This window comes from Patagioenas fasciata, chromosome 6 (genome assembly GCF_037038585.1).
Source record: "Patagioenas fasciata isolate bPatFas1 chromosome 6, bPatFas1.hap1, whole genome shotgun sequence".
NCBI classification, from domain to species: domain Eukaryota; kingdom Metazoa; phylum Chordata; class Aves; order Columbiformes; family Columbidae; genus Patagioenas; species Patagioenas fasciata.
In genome coordinates this window covers 29,930,062-29,947,569 of record NC_092525.1, presented here as the reverse complement: position 1 = coordinate 29,947,569, position 17,508 = coordinate 29,930,062, and the positions used below count along the sequence as shown (strand labels likewise).

The 17,508-nt window shown below is 41.0% G+C and overlaps 1 protein-coding gene across 10 annotated transcripts in view; it reads right to left on the bottom strand.

Annotated features, from left to right (window-relative positions):
- The window catches only part of PLPPR5 (phospholipid phosphatase related 5), an 87,264-nt gene extending 79,090 nt beyond the window's left edge, over positions 1–8,174 (bottom strand). For 4 of the 10 annotated variants that reach the window (XR_011739781.1, XM_071810385.1, XM_071810387.1 and 1 more), the window contains exon 1: positions 7,421–7,758. Coding sequence is in view for 9 of the 10 variants with exons in the window: in XM_071810385.1 (XP_071666486.1) it covers positions 7,421–7,651 (231 nt within the window). In the remaining variant the exon portion in view is untranslated. Of the gene's footprint in view, positions 1–7,420; positions 7,764–7,971; positions 8,034–8,098 lie in introns of those variants that run through there. The other 6 variants (XM_071810388.1, XM_071810382.1, XM_071810384.1 and 3 more) reach the window with 5 other exon arrangements.
- Positions 8,175–17,508: the final 9,334 nt, after the last annotated feature.

Here is a 17,508-nt window from a genome sequence, read left to right as displayed (position 1 = left end):
TATCTGAGGGATGCTGCAAGAGCATTGTAAAGCTTTTTAAATGCCACACTGCTTTTTAGGCTGAAAAAACACACCTAAAGCTACTTATAATTCTACTTTGGCTGTCATTTATTATGCCTCATATGGACACTTATGTCCTCAATCCTGCATGATGCACAATGACCAAGAATTGTTTGGTTGAGAAACTGATTATTACTTCAAGCCTACTATTTTAGATTACTAACAATGCGTACAAATTCCCTAATCGCATTGGATCAGTTGGATTAACAATTTCTCACTTAAACATAAGTGCATCATTTATAGGACAAGCAGGCATTCAGCTGTTGCAAACAGAACGCTGTCTGCCTTGTTCACATCTGCTTGCCACTTTACTTCCAGAGAGCCCATCAAGGGATGAAGCATATGGCCCTGATATTGTTAGTGTTTGTAAATAGCATGCATAGCAAGCACAGCAGAAATTACACATTCAATTGCAAGTACAAACATAACTTCTGCAGGCACTGTTCATGTAAGCCACCGCAGCACAAGAGGAAGACAGCTAGATAAAGAAGAATTCCCAAGTAAAACCACAATAGTTCTGAATCTTTCGTTGTTTTTCCTGGTTACAGCTCTGTCAGATTAGTGGTTTTATGCTGGGATAAAAACAGCATCAGACTATCAAACCATGTATTTGTCTTGCTATGTGTCCCAACAGGCCCATACTGACATCTGGCACACAAAGTTACTGCAGACTTTAACATTGTGATTTATTTTTTATTATTAAGTAAAGTTGCAATGCAATTTTCCTTTCACAAAGGAAGAGCATGACATAAATTGTGCCTTAGCTTTAACATCTCCTGCTGGCATTCCCCCCTTCCAAAAAAAAAAAGTGGCTCTCTGAAGTCCCCAGCATTTGCACATTAAAACCAACCAACCAAAACAGTATTTTTTACATGTCTTTCTTCTCACTTGCCCCTTAATGCCAGAATATCAGAAGACCAACTATCAAGGAAAAGCAGTTGCAGCTGTGCACACAGGTTGAAACAATTGTGAAGACAGAGACCAAATGGGCCCTTCAAGAAAAACATGATCATAGAGTAAACAAGGTATTCTGGCAATTCCTTCTTCATGAAAAGTCTTAAGAGCTGTCAAATGCACCAAAAAGAAAAGGACACATATATGAGTTTTAGCTAACCAAAGATATTCCAGGATTATTGAAACAGGTCACATATCAAAAAGCTAAATAGAGTTTTTCATACAAGTAAAACCATTTCCATTGGATTTCAGAGGATAAATTTAGTCTACCCAATTCATACAAGTCTACATGTACAATTCAAATGTTCTGTTGCATTATCATTGTAATTTAAAAAACAGCATTGGGAGATGTTCAAGTATTGCAGCTAGTTACCTAGCAAAAAGGCTTTACTGCTCCCAAAAAGAGCATGAGGACAGACTGAACACTTCGCTGGGTGATTCCTCTAACTACCTCTAGAACATGTACCTAAAAATGAACACTTGAATACCTCACTACACATTCTTAGAATTTTTCGCCCTGTAACACAGAGGTGCTTGCAACTGTGCATCCTTGAATTATTTATCAAATTTCCTTGATTTCTTTCTGGCAGAACTGTCAAAACAGCTTAATGTCCTTCAGGGTGCAGAGAGGCCACTTCTAGTTTGAGTAGCGGAGTGGGAGAAAACTCTGCTCAATCCTGACCCTGTGCTCTTGTTTTTTCCAATAGTATCAAAGTGTCTTTGTCTAAAGTGACTTGGTACCAACCATGAAGTAGAAAAACAATCAGTCTAAAATGGATGGAAGAAACACTTGCGAAGGTAATGCTTTTTTTCTGACAAAGGTCAGGAGTGAAAAGCACCTAGAGTTCTCAACTATGAGGTAAATGTAGAGATTCTTGGCACAGCAAATTCACAGAAAATAATTCCAGAAATATTTATTTTTCAGAACTTTAATTCTAAATTGTTTTTCCTTAAGTTATAACCAACATGTAACAGAAATGGATCACAATCCAACAGCCTTTTTCATGTACAGCACTAAGTTTTATCAGAGTACAACAGTTTCACTAAACTATAAGTTAACTAAAAGTTATTCTAACAAGAGCATTTTGAAAACTCAGTCTGATGGAATCCGATCAGTCCCTGATGCCACAGCACATGGAATCAGATACCAGAAGGAAAAGAGGGACCAGCAAGTTCAAAAAGGAAGAGTGAAATAGAAGCAAGTCCAATCACATCAGCTGGGAGCTACAAGCTGGACACAAGCAGCACATCTTCAGGTCTCTGCATATCTTTCAACTACTCTCAAACTGCTTAGACCTGGAACTATTAAAGACATCAGCAGAGACATCAAATAAAGGGAGACTTATGAAATCTGTGCTGATCCTTCAAAACGTAATTTCTCTTTCTCATTACTCACAAAATGATCTTGCTTTTTCTTAAAGCATCAGAGTACAGTAAATTTGATACATGGTCTTGCATCTCTCACTTTACAGTCTTTTTGTCAGGTTTCAAAATTCCTTCCTCAAATGCTCATAAAGTAGAAAGTTACTGACTAAAGCTAATCTGAAGGCAGAATGCCTGATTCTTAACATCCATTCCTTGTTTGGGATTCATCCAGTCTACTAAAAACAAACAAACACACACACACACACAACAACAAACAGAATACAATACCTCATGTCTGAATGGCAGATATTTTTTCCATGATGATATTAAGAGGATTATTCTAAAACAAATGAGTCTTTAATTGGTTTACAGGGGAAATTATGAATATGCTAGGAATTCATGTAGGCAATAGAACAGTGTATATTTTATGCGTAAGTATTGTAATCATCCGCTTGTTACTTGGAAATAAAAACAAACATTTGCATAATAAAACTGTTTACACATCGTAATGAAAGTGTGTCACTATCTCCTCCTGGGTTTTATACAACAGTCATTGTACATCTTAGGTCGAATACTTTGAGTGTTACACCCATTGTTGGTTAAACATTTTTGACATTTTATGTAATCCATATTAGTGTGTGGACTCATTAAAAGAATCCTTGAGTGCAGTTAATAGTATTTTAGAGAGGTAAAAATTATTAAGATCTACCAGACAGAAATAATGCAGAACTGTTCCCTCTATAGATTCTGAAAACATAAGACACTAGCCTCACAGCTCTACAAATCACTTCTACTGGAAGCTAAAGGATTAGACTGACATGTATTTCCCAAGTTACATCTGTCATAACAAGTCTAAAAAAGCAACCAGCCCACTGAGCAAGAACTGGCACTTTGGGAAATGGCTTAAATAGCACTGAGCTCTCAACAAGCACTTTTATGCTTATTACATATTTGAAGAGACTTAAATCAAGAGTGTACTTCTTGACACCTTCGTATTCGACTTAAAGATAAAAATTAAAAAAAAAATAAAGAAAAAATAAAGAAAAAAAAAAAGAAAAAGTTTATTGACAATTCCTCAGTGTGCCAAGATTTCTGGATATTAGTGCTATAGACAGTACAAAGATGGGAGGGCAGAGCCAGCAGTACTCTTTCAACCTTGAGTCACAAAGCCATATGGGAGGAGGAGGAACAGAGCCCACTGGGACACTGCCTCTGTGGGGGTCTCATTCTTTCATCACAGAATCTCACACTTTGGGCACCTGCACTCTTCTGATTGCAATTTCAACCTCATCTACATATTGTAGAACATTTTCCTGTTAGTCTACCTAATGTTCTTTCTGTAAACACATCTACTCACTCAGGCACTACTTTACCTGTGCCTAAAGTTATGACTTAGGAGATCTTCCACCAAAAATATTCTAACCCTGGAATAGGCCATATATTTTGTTATATGTTAAGCTGCAGTTGTTTTCAGCCTTTTTTAAAAACAAAACCAAACAAATCCAAACACTTGGGCCCCCAAAATTCTCCAGTGGAAGAACTCATAAACTACATATTTAACAGGTAAGAAAAAGTGTATACATCCTTTAGCAATAATCCATAAAATACATAAAGCCAATGTTGCAATGTATCCTGTTTCATTTCGTGGAACCTAAATAAAAGCTGGGAAAGGAAGAAGTTCTTACCCTACAGAACAGCTGCTGGATTCCTCTATAGGTTTTCTACAATTGCTGTTAAATCTATGAATCAAAGAATGGTGTGAGTTGGAAGGGACCTTAAAGATCATCTAATTCCAGCCCACTGACATAGGTGGACACCTTCCACTAGCCCAGACTGCTCAAAGCTCTATCCAACCTGGCCCTGAACACTTCCAGGGAGGGACCTCCACACCTTCTCTGGGCAGCTTCAAGCAGATACGTCTATTAGTGAAAATAAACTGATTACTGTTGAAGTCAACAGCACAACGATTTGACTTCTTACTAGCTGCTACCTGACCTAGGAGATACTGTAGAATAGAATAGCTCAGCTGGAAGGGACCTACAATGATCATCTAGTCACCAACGATCATCTGCCCGATAACTTCAGAGCTGACCAAAAACTTGGTTAATACAATGTAAATGCTTGACCAAAGAATGTAGATACACAAACCACATAAGTCTCAATTGCAGAATAGAAAACTCCCTTCCTTCAGTCACCATTTCCCTTTCATATACCAGAGCACCTACCATTCAAGCACTACAGGAGAGCAAGCAGCCTCGGCTTCTGCCCCAGGACTCCCCTTTCCACATCAGACTCCTGAGGAGCTGTGACCTAACAGCCAGCAGCATTGTGTGTTTGGATGGCACGGGGGCAGATGGACTCAGGAAAGGACATGTGGCAGCAGTGCTGCACCAGGGCTACAGGAATGTATTAGTAGGAAGTAGCATTTTCACGACTAACCCGAAACTTTCCAGGACTAACATGATGCCCATAGGTATATCCCTTGCAAATGACCCACCTCATTATTTACATTTCAGCATATGCACGTTGCTGCCCTGTGACCAGACACTCAGCTCCACCACCTGGCTGGAACTCGGGTCTGCTTGCTGCAGCTCTGATGTGGCACAGGAGTTTTGGAAAGGCAGCTGCAGGACAGCCTCACAGCACCAAGAGACTCACTGTCAATGTGATGCTCACCAAGGCAGATCCAACTACCAGGACTTTACTTTCCAGTTTTCTAATAGCAGGCATGTGGAAAGAGGAAGGTCACTGGAAGAACTTGTTCTCTGATTTTAGAGCAACTTCATTAAAACTTGATGCAGTGGAGCCATTGATTGAGTCACATTAAGAGTACTCCAGTTATTAAGAGAACTTCAGTTACCTTGAAGCACTGTATGGCTCCAATCCAACAAGTCCCATCCCTCAAAATAAAACCAGTTACTGTGAACACCAAGGTAAAGACTCTTTGTTGCTCTACCTCAAAACTCCAGAAATGGTATTAGCCCCCCAAAACGAAATAACAGAAGAAAAACAAACGAACAAAAAAACCAAAAAAGCCTCTCACAAATCATAGTATTTAATAAACTATATTCCATGACAATAGTGATTACAGGGGGGAAAAAAGTACAATTTCATTCACAGAAGTTGCTTTGTTGAAGAAATATTACCTTCACCACTTCTTTCAATGAAAAGAACAAGCAAAGGCAATGCCCATACCATACACAACTGAGCAAGAGCTATCCCATGTAAACACTAAGTCCAGGAGGATTTTCCAAGGAGAATCAGAACTGAATTCTATCTGAAGCCTGAAAAATGTTGCCTCTATTTAATAACATTAATGATTAGACTTAGTGTTGTTGAAATAATGAGACTGACATTCCCAGGAGCTGAATTCTCCATTTAATAAAATGAAAAAAAAAGGAAAAGAAAATGCAACATGGGCAGCTGCAATGTGGTTTTCCATGCCCTGACCTCCCAATGAATGTGGTTTACCTGAAAGACTGGTGACTGGGACAGGAAGCAAGCTTAAATATTATTAAATTCTATTATTAGCTTTTTGGCAAAGCTAATTAAAAGACTGCCAACCCAAAATGTCATGGTGATTTCTCTGACGTAATCATCTAGCACCCAGGAAATGAATGGAAGCTACAAATCAATTTTGCTGACACACATTAGGAAAAAGAGATGCTCATCATGAATACCTGACATAATCTTTATAACTTCCTGAGCCAAACAAAAGAAACAGAATTAAAAGCAAGACAGACACCACATGCAAACCACAGAAAAACATCACTAACAAAAACACCCCTTGAAAATCTCAACAGCATTTTGGCAGTTCTGAAGAGCAAACAAGTAAACTGATAAATAAAATGGTCAACTAACTGATGTTAAAATAAAAAGGAAAATGAAAACAAAAGGCTACATAACATCTTTTGCCAAATGATGTAGTTCCATCTGTAAGGAAAAATTAAAAAAAAAAAAAAAAGGTCTTAAATAGTAAGGTTGAGCCTGACCATGAGGTTTTAGGTTGGATACCATCTGAGACCTCATGGTGCTATGATGCAGAAGGGAACTGTGTATGGGATTACCATAGTATCACCTTGATGAAGACTTCTGTTCTAATATTTTTTATATTTTCCTGAAGTGGAATTAATCCGTGAAACTACTAATATCTTAGGAGGCCTCTTTCTATTGCAGGTATTTGGGGTTTTTTGTTTTGTTTTTATTCCAGCGCTTACAGTTGATTAAAATAAAGTCTTCAGAGGGAGTTTCTGTATGTGTAACTTCGCATACACCCGGTAAGTCTACATATAATCCATCCCCAATGGTTAAACATTCCCATCTCGTTCCCTCTGTCTTAGCTCCACAGTATGGTCAGGGATTATTAAATGATGCTCATGCCCTTGTTACCTGACAATACAAATAGTACATTCAACAACTTGAAGGGAAGACAACTCTTAGCTGTTTTCTGAAAAACCCAAAGTAAATCAATGAAATAAGTCTCCTTTTAGATACATCTATTTAAACCTGATTGACAGACAATCACATTAAATTAGAGACACATAGGTTTAATTTGCACATACATCAGCAATTGTGATACATGGAGACAACTAAATCAAGCAGAACTGCTCTCTGTTCCTTACACATATGATTTTACTTCCAAAAAAATAAACTGACAGAGGGGTTTTCTAATTGGTACTGGGTAAAATAGTATTGAGTGGTTGCTAACATGCAGGTTTCCCTCAAGTAGCCCATCTACCTGCAACCAACGAACGTTTCAAAAAACAGATTATTTTTACCGAAAGGAGTCGAACGGGGCTGGCAATACAGGCACTGGCAGTTACATAAATCAGTGCTAAAAATAAACTTCAGAGGCGCGGGGCGGGCAGCGGCCGGGGTCGGGCCCGACAGCGCTGCCCACCGGGGCCCGTGGGGCCGGGCTGCAGCGCCGGGAGCACGGAGGGTCCCCGCCCGCCGGGCCACCCCAGAGCCACCCGCCCGCGGCGCGGCCCGCCCCAACAAGTTGCCAGAGTGGGGGCGCGGGCTGACCCCGCTTGCTTACCACCAGCACGGGCACGCCTGCGGTCAGCGAGTAGAGCAGCACCGGCGGCACGGCGCTGCGGTCCTCCGGGCCCGGGTAGGGCTTTCGGTACGCGCCCTCGTAGCAGAAGAAGCCTTGCACGTTGACCGCAAAGGTGTCCGTGTACTCGAAATAATAAGCCAGCATCACGGTCCCAGCCATGATCACCATCTGGAAGTAAAGCATGCTGGTGAGCGGAGAGGGCACTCGCATGTACGTGGGCTCCGGCGGCCGCGGCAGCCCCCCTTCCCGGCGGCGCGCTCCGCCCGCTCCCCGGCGGCATCCACCGCGGGCGGAGGCGGCTCGGCGGCGGCCGGCAGCGCGGGCAGGCCCGCGGGGCGGGGAGGGCAGGGCAGGCGGGGCCCGGCCCGCCGCTCCGGTACCGGCTCCAGCGCGGGCGCCGGCTCGTGCAGCGGGCGGAGCGCGGCGGAGAGGGGGCGGCTCCGCTCCGCTCCGCCCCGCCCGGGAGCAGCCGCCGCGCCGGACCCCGGCCCCGGCGGGGAGGAGGAAGGGGGCTGGGGAAGGCTCTGTACCGGCTGCGAAGGCCAATTTGAAAGTCCCCCGGTCCCGGGACGGCTCCCACGGCGCGGCCCCGCGACCGTGATTAGTGAGTGAACCCGCCCTGCCGCCTCCTTCTCTCTACACGGAATACACACACACCTGTACGACGGGCGTGTGCGGGCAGGGGAGCTCCCGGACTTGCCCGCCGCCCCGCTCTGTCCCTTCCCGTCCCCGCACGAAGCCGCCGGGAAGCGGCGAGCACTGGGCACTGTGCGATCCGGCGGTGCCCCCCGCACCGCCCGCAACCACAGCTCGGACGTGTTCGGGCAGACAAACGGGGCACCGCTATTTGCCGGGTGGTAAAGGCTCTGAAATGTAGATCCATCCTCTTCTGTATATGGATAGCTATTAAAGTAATTAACGTTTAAAACTTTCATTTAACATATACAAAGAAAATAGGCAGCTGAACACGATGCTGTCCTCACCCAAGGAACGTCCCAGAGTGAGAGAGTCTGCTCTAGTGCAGGAAGAAATCATATATACACGAACACAAAAGAGTTCTACTCAAAAATACATATATAGCACCAATACATACACTTAAGAATAGATGAGCGTGCCCAATGCTTGTACAGATTCACCTGCATGCGGGCTCTACTCTGGATTACCAAAACCAACAGACAAAAAGTTACTTAAATGTACTCCCCTCTGCCCCAAAATGTTACATGGACAGGAAGCAGTCCATAAAGGGACACCATAGCCTTAAAGATTCCACTTGGCTTAGTTAGTAAAAGCTGTTAGAAATAAAAAATGAGATTTGATCATCCTGTTTTATAATGTGTGATCATTCTTCTAGCATTCTACTTTGGCTTTGACTGTTCGGTTTCCTCCCCTTTCTGGAAAATTTTGTTCATATTCAGTGATGCTAGTCTCTGTGCATTTATTTTTAATCAGCCCTTGAAGAACACACTCTTCATGCCTGGATTCCACATCCACTCTATTTTTATGTGTTCTTAACATACTCCACAGAAGAATCTAAATCATGTCATTCACATTCCACTCACCAGACTTAGCTGGAAAGCTCCCTACCGTTGTGAAAAATACGTAGTGAGACATGAGACATCTTGTGGTGAATTCTGCCTAGCACAGAGTTTATTTTCCCCATTTCTTTCGCACAGTCCAATATCCATCACCATACACATAAAAAGCTTAATTTCACTCTGGAGCTTGCATACAAATACTTCCATTGTTAGGATATAAGGCCTGATACAAAGACTTAAGTCAACAACAAGACTGCAATGAACACTAGACTCAGCTCTTCAGCTCTATTTGACTGGATGGCCCAGAGAAACATGGTGGCATATTTATTTTTAAAAATGGAACTGCAGAAAATTAAGGTTTTTCCAGCAACCAGCTAATAAAATACTCCTGCATTTTGCTATTACAAGCCAACTTCTACTTATAGATATACCAATGGAACTATTGCATATAGGAATTAGAGGATATAAAAAGCCCTGGTTTTACAAAACTGTTTTGAAGCTACTATCAGCTCTGAAGGATATTGGATTATACATTTTTTGAAAGAACCTCCACAGGCCACGTAGTCCAATCACCTGCTCAATATAGGTCCTATTAGGTCAGGTTGCTTGTTCCAGTCAACTGTTAAGTATACCGAAGGATGCAGATTCCACAGCCTATCCAGACAACCTGTGCCAGTGACCAGCCACCAATATCTGAAACATTTTTTCCTTATATTAAGCCAGAATTTTCTGTGTTCCATCCCAGGCCTTCTGCCTGTTCTTCTGTCACTGGGAACCTGGAAAGAAGAATCTGACTCTCCCTTTCTTACACCCCACCATGAGGTAGATGTAACAATAGTGAGGAATGCCCTTGGCCTTCTCTCAGTAAAGGCTAAACAAAATTAATAACACGGGTAATACAGGAATACAACTCTAGCCTGAGTGCTGATACACACGTGCTAGCAAGTATATGCTGCCTGCCATCAAATGAAGCATAAGTCTATCAAAGGAATTATTAAGAGCCATTACATTGAAGGACTCTGTCTTTATGCTTTCCTCTTACTGTACAACAGTGACACTGTTTAGGCTCTAATATGTGGCTTCCAGTCACTTAAAAACATGGTATGCAACAGGCTGGAATTAGATACAATATTCACTTGTATTATTTGGCTTGATCTGGTGACCATGTTTCAAACACTACAGGTGGGCTGGCCATTTAATAGAGCTACAAACCAGAGAACACGGGACTTAAGTCAAAGAGGAGTTCATTAGTAGTCAACTCAGAGTCAGTTCAGAGAGATCTGAGTCAGCTCAGGTCACTGATGAAAAAAACTAAAACATGAAAATATCAGGTTCTGCTTTCAACTTGAAAAATGGTGCTATGGAGACAAATTGATTGATTATCAACATGATGTTTCACTGAGGAATCGAGAGAACTAATTATTCCCTTTCTCCAAACTCCAGTTTAGAGTAAAGGTGAGAAAAGTAGTCAGGTCACCTTGTTGAATAGCAAGGGGCTTTACCACAGAGTTGATGACCATATGCCAAAAAGCAGAAAGTATATTAAAATGTGAATTTTTTTCTTCTTTGAAAGCTCTGTAAACTTATGACTGTTTCTGAAAATAATTATGAACTGTGTATTTATTTTTTGACAGGTAAGGTCTGGTCCGGCACTGTCATCCTTTCTCAGCCCCTTCTTCTTTTCCCATTTTGAAGATTTTTTTTTCCTTAGAACAACTATGAAAGACTTGCAGCTGATAGATTAAAATATGGATTAGCATCTGTCTGACTACCTCCCTTATGAAGAAAGGCTGAGGGAGCTGGGTCTCTTTAGTTTCGAGGAGACTGAGGGGTGACCTTATTAATGTTTATAAATATATAAAGGGTGAGTGCCACGAGGACGGAGCCAGGCTCTTCTTGGTGGTAAACAATGATAGGACAAGGGGTAATGGGATCAAGCTGGAACACAAGAGGTTCCACTTTAATTTGAGAAGAAACTTCTTCTCAGTGAGGGTAACAGAGCACTGGAACAGGCTGCCCAGGGAGGTTGTGGAGTCTCCTTCCCTGGAGACATTCAAAGCCCACCTGGACATGTTCCTGTGCGACCTCACCTAGGCGTTCCTGCTCCAGCAGGGGGATTGGCCTAGATGATCTTTTGAGGTCCCTTCCAATCCCAAACATACTGTGATACTGTGACTTGCACCTATTGAAAAACCTATATGCACTTGATGCTTGCTACTGTTCTCTTCATATAAGTTGACTGTTGCACCATGTAGACTACTATTTGGTGTAATAATAAAGGTTAGAAATTCTTAGGAATGTATAGGTAAGGCAGGTTCAAGCTCCACAAGATGCTCAGAACATTACAAAAAAAAAAAAAAGACAATAATTCAAAATATTGCTCTATGTTAAGACTCATAAACAAATTGCCAGTGTTGCAGACATTCTTTATAAGCATAGCCTGCACACCAGTGGCTTGCCTTCATGAGTCTGCAATTACCTGGTTGAGTAAAACCAGAGCTGTACTTCTTATTACAACGAACACAATGTTTATTGGCTGCACAGTTGAATATACAAACATGTATTGAATCAAACAAGTAGAAGCACAAGAACACAATTCCCAGTGACTAATGGAGCCAGCTAAATGTATTCTGCAATCATAGCATTCCCTGCTGATTTACATCAGTGATGAGCCATGACAGCAGACGGGCAGAGAAAAGCCCAGAATCAACAATTTTTGTTTCAGAAGGCTATTAGTAAAATTGTCAGTTGAAACTCGGGTGACAGACAGATTGTTGTTAAACTAACTTTCTTGGGAACAGTGCCACTGATCTCAGAGCAGGAGTTTCCCTGATAGTCCTCATAGATTTATCTTGTTCTTTTCACTTGCTGCCTAATTTTAAGTGAAATATCAGCTCAAGAGACACAATGTAGAGCAGAGCAGACAAAGGAAAACCATAGCTGCACTGCTTTCAATACTTTGACATCATGCCCTTCATTACAGGGAGGTATTTCCAGTTCCAAACCAAATTCACTAACCTTTCATGTGTTTACATCACCACTTTTTATAGTATTTTCTAGTTATAAAACATGGCTTTGGCAAAAGGCAGTAAAGAAACAAAGCCAACCCAGCAAAGCCTTCTCAAAGGGAAGAAAAATAAGAATTTATATCAAATCATCCCACTTCACCTTTCTGTTTACCTCTTTCATGCTTTATCAGAGTGACAGCAGCTGGCAACCCCATGGCTGTTTCCCTGTTACGTCTCCACACTGCTACTCTAAACCAGCCCTTTCTGAAGGGAATATTTGAGCTGTGTTGACAGCACAGCAGCAGGGAAGGGACAGAATGAACTGAAATATTTAGAGACCTTCTAGCTTTATCCAGGAAGGAAATTAGGTAAAGGCCCCTAATTTGGCAAACACCAGGAGGGAGACTTACTTGCATACAAGCTTTAGAAAAACATAGTGTAAGACTTAGATATTTGAAGCAAGGTCTACTCTGCCAATATACAGGAGTCTCTTCCTCTGGATTTAATAACAGATATTGTTAAGACATAACTAAAAGGAGATTTAAATTGTTTAATTAAATTGTTTAATGATATACAGTGATTTGAGTCTTAAAGCCTGGGGCATTTACTGCTAAAATTTATGCTTGCAGGACCATCATAATGCAAGAGAAAAATAATTTTCTAGCATTTGGAGCACAGCACAGAATCCAAAATGGGGGCTTGCCCAGAACGCTTGCAGGATGACTCAAATAAAGTTAGGCACCAAATCTAAGCTTTTCATGTGGTCTTAGTGAGTAGTTCATGGAGAGAGACAACTCCGGTAGGTGACTAAGCTCTACTACATTAGGGCAGGATGAATCACCCTCTGAAAATGTCATTCATTCCATCCTAAGAAATACCAGGCTCTGGTGATACCACTTGCGACAATAATGAAACAAGCTTTGGTGACCAGGTTAGACTGGTACCCTTCTTTGAAAGGGCTCTAGTGACAGGTCATCAATTTTACTCTTAACTTTCACTTGCACATAGCTGCATTGGCTCCAAAATAGGAATTGTACCTTCCAAGAGTCACAGAGGGAGAAAAAAGTCAAATTAGTAGAAGTATAAGCATTAATATTGCATTTGTATTGCAGTATTATGTAGAGCTAGACCCTGTTTCCATAGAAGACAACATTTTCCCCAGTAAGCTTGGGCACTTCATGCAATGCAGTGCAAGTATATGAGAGAGTGAGCAGATGGAGATTAAACAAATGAGGAGGAGGACAAGGAAACAATGAAATGATTGAGTTTGATATAATGAGTAGCAGTCACAGCACATTAGTTGCCTAGTCAGTGTTTACATCAATAAGATAATTAATCTTCTCAAAATTGCTTGCTGTCTTCAAATTAAGAATTATTATTGTCTTCAAGTTCTTATAAGTTAGAACAGAAACTTGTGATGCCAGTGGGACACTGTGTACCTCAGGCCTATACATCTTGAGAACTAAAGCTTGTAGTAGCATATCTATGACTATACTGTCAAAATAAAAAAACACAGAACACGGTTTTGTCAATGTGAAATTAAATTAAACACTGATATTTGAAAGCTCAAATAATGACTATTTAATCTGACCTAAGAACAGCTTAGGAAAAAGCCTACCACTTATAAAATTATTGTCACAGCTATGAAGTTATCTCCACTGGTAGACACATTTTCAATAACTCCAATGTTATACAAGCTGACTGTAAACTTGGCAATCTTTGGCATAACTGGCTCCATAAAAATCACATCAGTAACCTCAGGATTTTGGAGTAAACTTCCTCATCTCATTCAGCCAGAATATAATCATTTTTATAATTTCTTTTGACGACAGAAAACACCTTTCTGAGGTATGCCTTAGAATGTTGATGTAGCAGGTTACTGAAGAGTAGCTGACATAAGCAGTGCACTAGCCTATTCATGGTGCAGTAGTCAAGTGGAAAAAGAAGTAATCACGCAGACCTGCTCTATGCAGTACACTGTATGTGTTTGTACAGCTGATTTTGTACATAATCCAAAATTAGTTCAGACATTTGTACAATGCCTGAAGGTTTTACAGACCAATCCTAAAACTCCCCGTACATGCTATTGAATTAATTTCTCTCATTTGAATTTGGCAGTTTGTTGTGGTTTAATTTTCCTTCTCTTTTGTACCTTTTTATTATAAATAGTGAGACTAATTAATACAATTTACCAGCTAAATATTCTGTACAGCCCTTAAGGGGATGCACTTAAAGTAAATGTTTGCCCACTCCCCGAGACTCTATGTTGTCAGCATAAAACTTCCATCAATTTGAAAACAAGTAAGTATGAAGGAAGGAAACAGCCAGCCTACCCAGCCACCTTTCCATGCTGAGTTATTCTCTCACCCACAGCTTGGCCACCTATAGGAACAGGACCCTGGCAGTGCCCTGTGCTTTTATACATACTGTAAACACAGTCCTCAAAGACCTGTGAGCAACAGCTGAAGCTACCAGAGAGATGGAGTTAAACTGTTTTAAATGGAAGGAGATCTCGTTCACTGGCAGGAAAACTTGCACGAAAAATTGCACCCTTTCTGCTTGCAGGGTCGACATTTTATAGCCTGGCCTCTACCTGGACGAATTCACCCTCTCGTTTTTAAATTCAACACTTAAACAGAAGTGTGATTAATGCTTAGCTCTACACACTTGCCATCATTATCTTCTGCTAATTCCATGGCTGGGAAAAAAATATTCTGAGATATTGAGGAAGGGAAAGGCAAAACCATCCAAAAATGTGTAAAAGAAACCAGACTGTCACGTTGGCATGGAGTCTGCATGGAATTGTGAGGTCTTCCTTCCAAGACTGAGGATTCCTCAAGTCGGGCCAGCTGCATAGTAAAACTTGCAGAGTTCTCTCTTCCCACAACCAAGTTTGGCCCTTAGCAATTGTATCATGAACAGGTAAGGTATACAAGACTCCAAAGATACTTTTAAACACAAGTCTGTACATAGGATTAAATTAACCCACTTACTAACTTTTTCTCAAAAGTGAAAGACAAATAGGCTAATATAATAAATTATGCACCACAATCACTGCATACTTCCAGCTCTGGTTATCGTTTAATGTATGCAGCTCATGCTGGCAGGAGTCCAATACACTGTCAGTAGTGGTTTCTGCTGGATAAGCTCACATACGGTTGTGCAGTAGAACTACTTATGTTCTTACAAATTATACCAGACATTTCTCATTAGCATTACACCTGAAATCCCATTCCGAAGTTGGATATTATCCATTAGTTCATAAAAGTAAGATGAAAAGCATAGAAAGAGCAAGTTCAGGATACCTTTAGCCAGTGTTTCAAGGGAGAAAAAGGAAAAGAAGAAAGCTCACAGAATTTACCAAACAGAACTACAGACACTATTCATTGCTATCACGCAATTGTCTAAGAAAGCAAGAAGCAGACCTGATGTGTTTCTTAGATTATTTTTAAAAATTGAAATACTAAAAACATTTGAAGTCCAATTCACAGTGCTAATGCTATCAGAACCTGGGTTTTCTGTACCCTGGTGTAGCCCTCAGCATTCACAATCCACAGGGCTACAAGAAACATGGGTATCACACATTTCCATTCAACACAAGACATTTATGTTGCATTCATGTTTTCACACATATTCTTCTTCTGAAAAATGCCCCTTCTTTTGTTGCTTGTTCATGAGCATGCAGGGAAAGAAAACTCAAGAAAGAGGAAAACTTACAGCCTAATGACAAACAGTAATCAGCTACAAAGACATAAAGCATTCACATAGCCCTGTGATACTGCTGCAAATGACATCATCTGAGGGCAGCGAGGACACAGGAATGCCCTGCACTAGTTTGTTTCACACAGCCACATTGTTCATGCCCGCTGCAGGATAGACACCTCTGCACTCCAAGGAGCCTCCACCTTCTGCAGAACATCACCTCTATGCCGCCCCTTCTGGCTACACAGCTAAGCCCAGAGCAGAACTAAAAACACAGGCTTTGTTTAAGGCATTAAGCCTGCTCACATCAAAGTTGGTAAGTTTATTTCTGTGAATGACTGGATTCCTACAAAACAATCAGTGCAGGAACCATCCATTTCGATTTATCGCTATTCAGATACTTTCCTCCTAACAAGATATCTCCATTCAAAATTTCATTGACAACACTCTGAGGAACCTGACCTAAAATCGAAGTCATCCCTGCTCTGAACACGAGTAGTTTACAGGACCACAAGGAGTCCTCTCAAACCTAAACGTTTCTGTTACTTACTTCTGATTTACTGCGACCCATAGATTTGCTGTCTTTGGTCTTAACAATGACAATCCATTCTAATGGTGATTCACTGCAATTATTGCAATTCACTTGATTATTGTAATTCATATCTAAAAATCATATTTCCTCTAAATTGGTGAATTGGTACAAAGTGAAACTACCCATCCACTTACCTACACTGGTAGTAACAAAGATATCTCTTAATATTCCCCTTTCTAAAGGGACAGTCCTATACATACACACATATGTATATGCTCCAATAAGCTTCTACATAAAACCTGTTACAGGATTGGTCCTTCAAAAAAATAGTCTGAGAAGATACCCCTTTGACTTGGTCATAATTTCTCATCATAATCACCTTCCAGGCAAAAAGCGTCCTGTCAAGCATTAGCAGGAGACTCAGGAAGGCAGCAAGGAAGGAAATAACTTAAACAGTGAAAAGTCACTTCTGAGAGACATAGCAACAGCCTTTGCTGTTTTGAGAAGTGAATCCTGAATTACAAGGAGCAGCTGGAAAGGTAAAGAGCAAGAGTAATAATAAACTAATACATAAACCAGCCTTTGAAGATCCTTTGTGGCAACTTGCTGTCGTTGGTACCACGGATTATTAATAATCAAAGTTTTCAAGTTGTTAGGCTAAAGGATAAGAAATTTACTAGATTGGAATATGAATATCACTGATATAATAGGGGACACTGTCAAATCATTATGTAACAAAAATATGTTTGCTTGGTTAATACACGTCTTTACTTTGATCTCTGCTTTTGGAAATCCTTACTCATTCAATGCCTTATCCATCCAGCTAGCCAGCTTAACTCCAGACAGCTTACAGTACTAAAAGAAAGAAGTGGCAAGTGATCATGCGGGAAAAATTGACTAAAAAAGCAAAAGAGAGGAGAAAGAGATTTGCGTAAGGGTACATTTACAAAGTTAGCAAGAATGTCAGAAGTTGAAATTACAGGTTTCTTGTGGGAAAATACAGTAGGTAGGTGATTCTGTAGGCTCCTGCCAGAGCAAAACGATTAAAAGGCTCAACAGCTCACGCAGGCAGTCAGTTGCTGGTGTGAGCGCAGGACAACATGAAGAGAACTTGGTTGTATCCAGACAGCCGTGCTCTTCACTGGCCCGGCAGGTGGCAGAAGGTAAGAAGGCTGTATCACTGGGACAGAATCAAGGGCTATAAAATGTCTTCAAGATTCATTTCAGGAGAGGATTAATTTGATACCTCCCAGAACTAAGATCAGCATCTTTTCTCTTATGACCACCTGG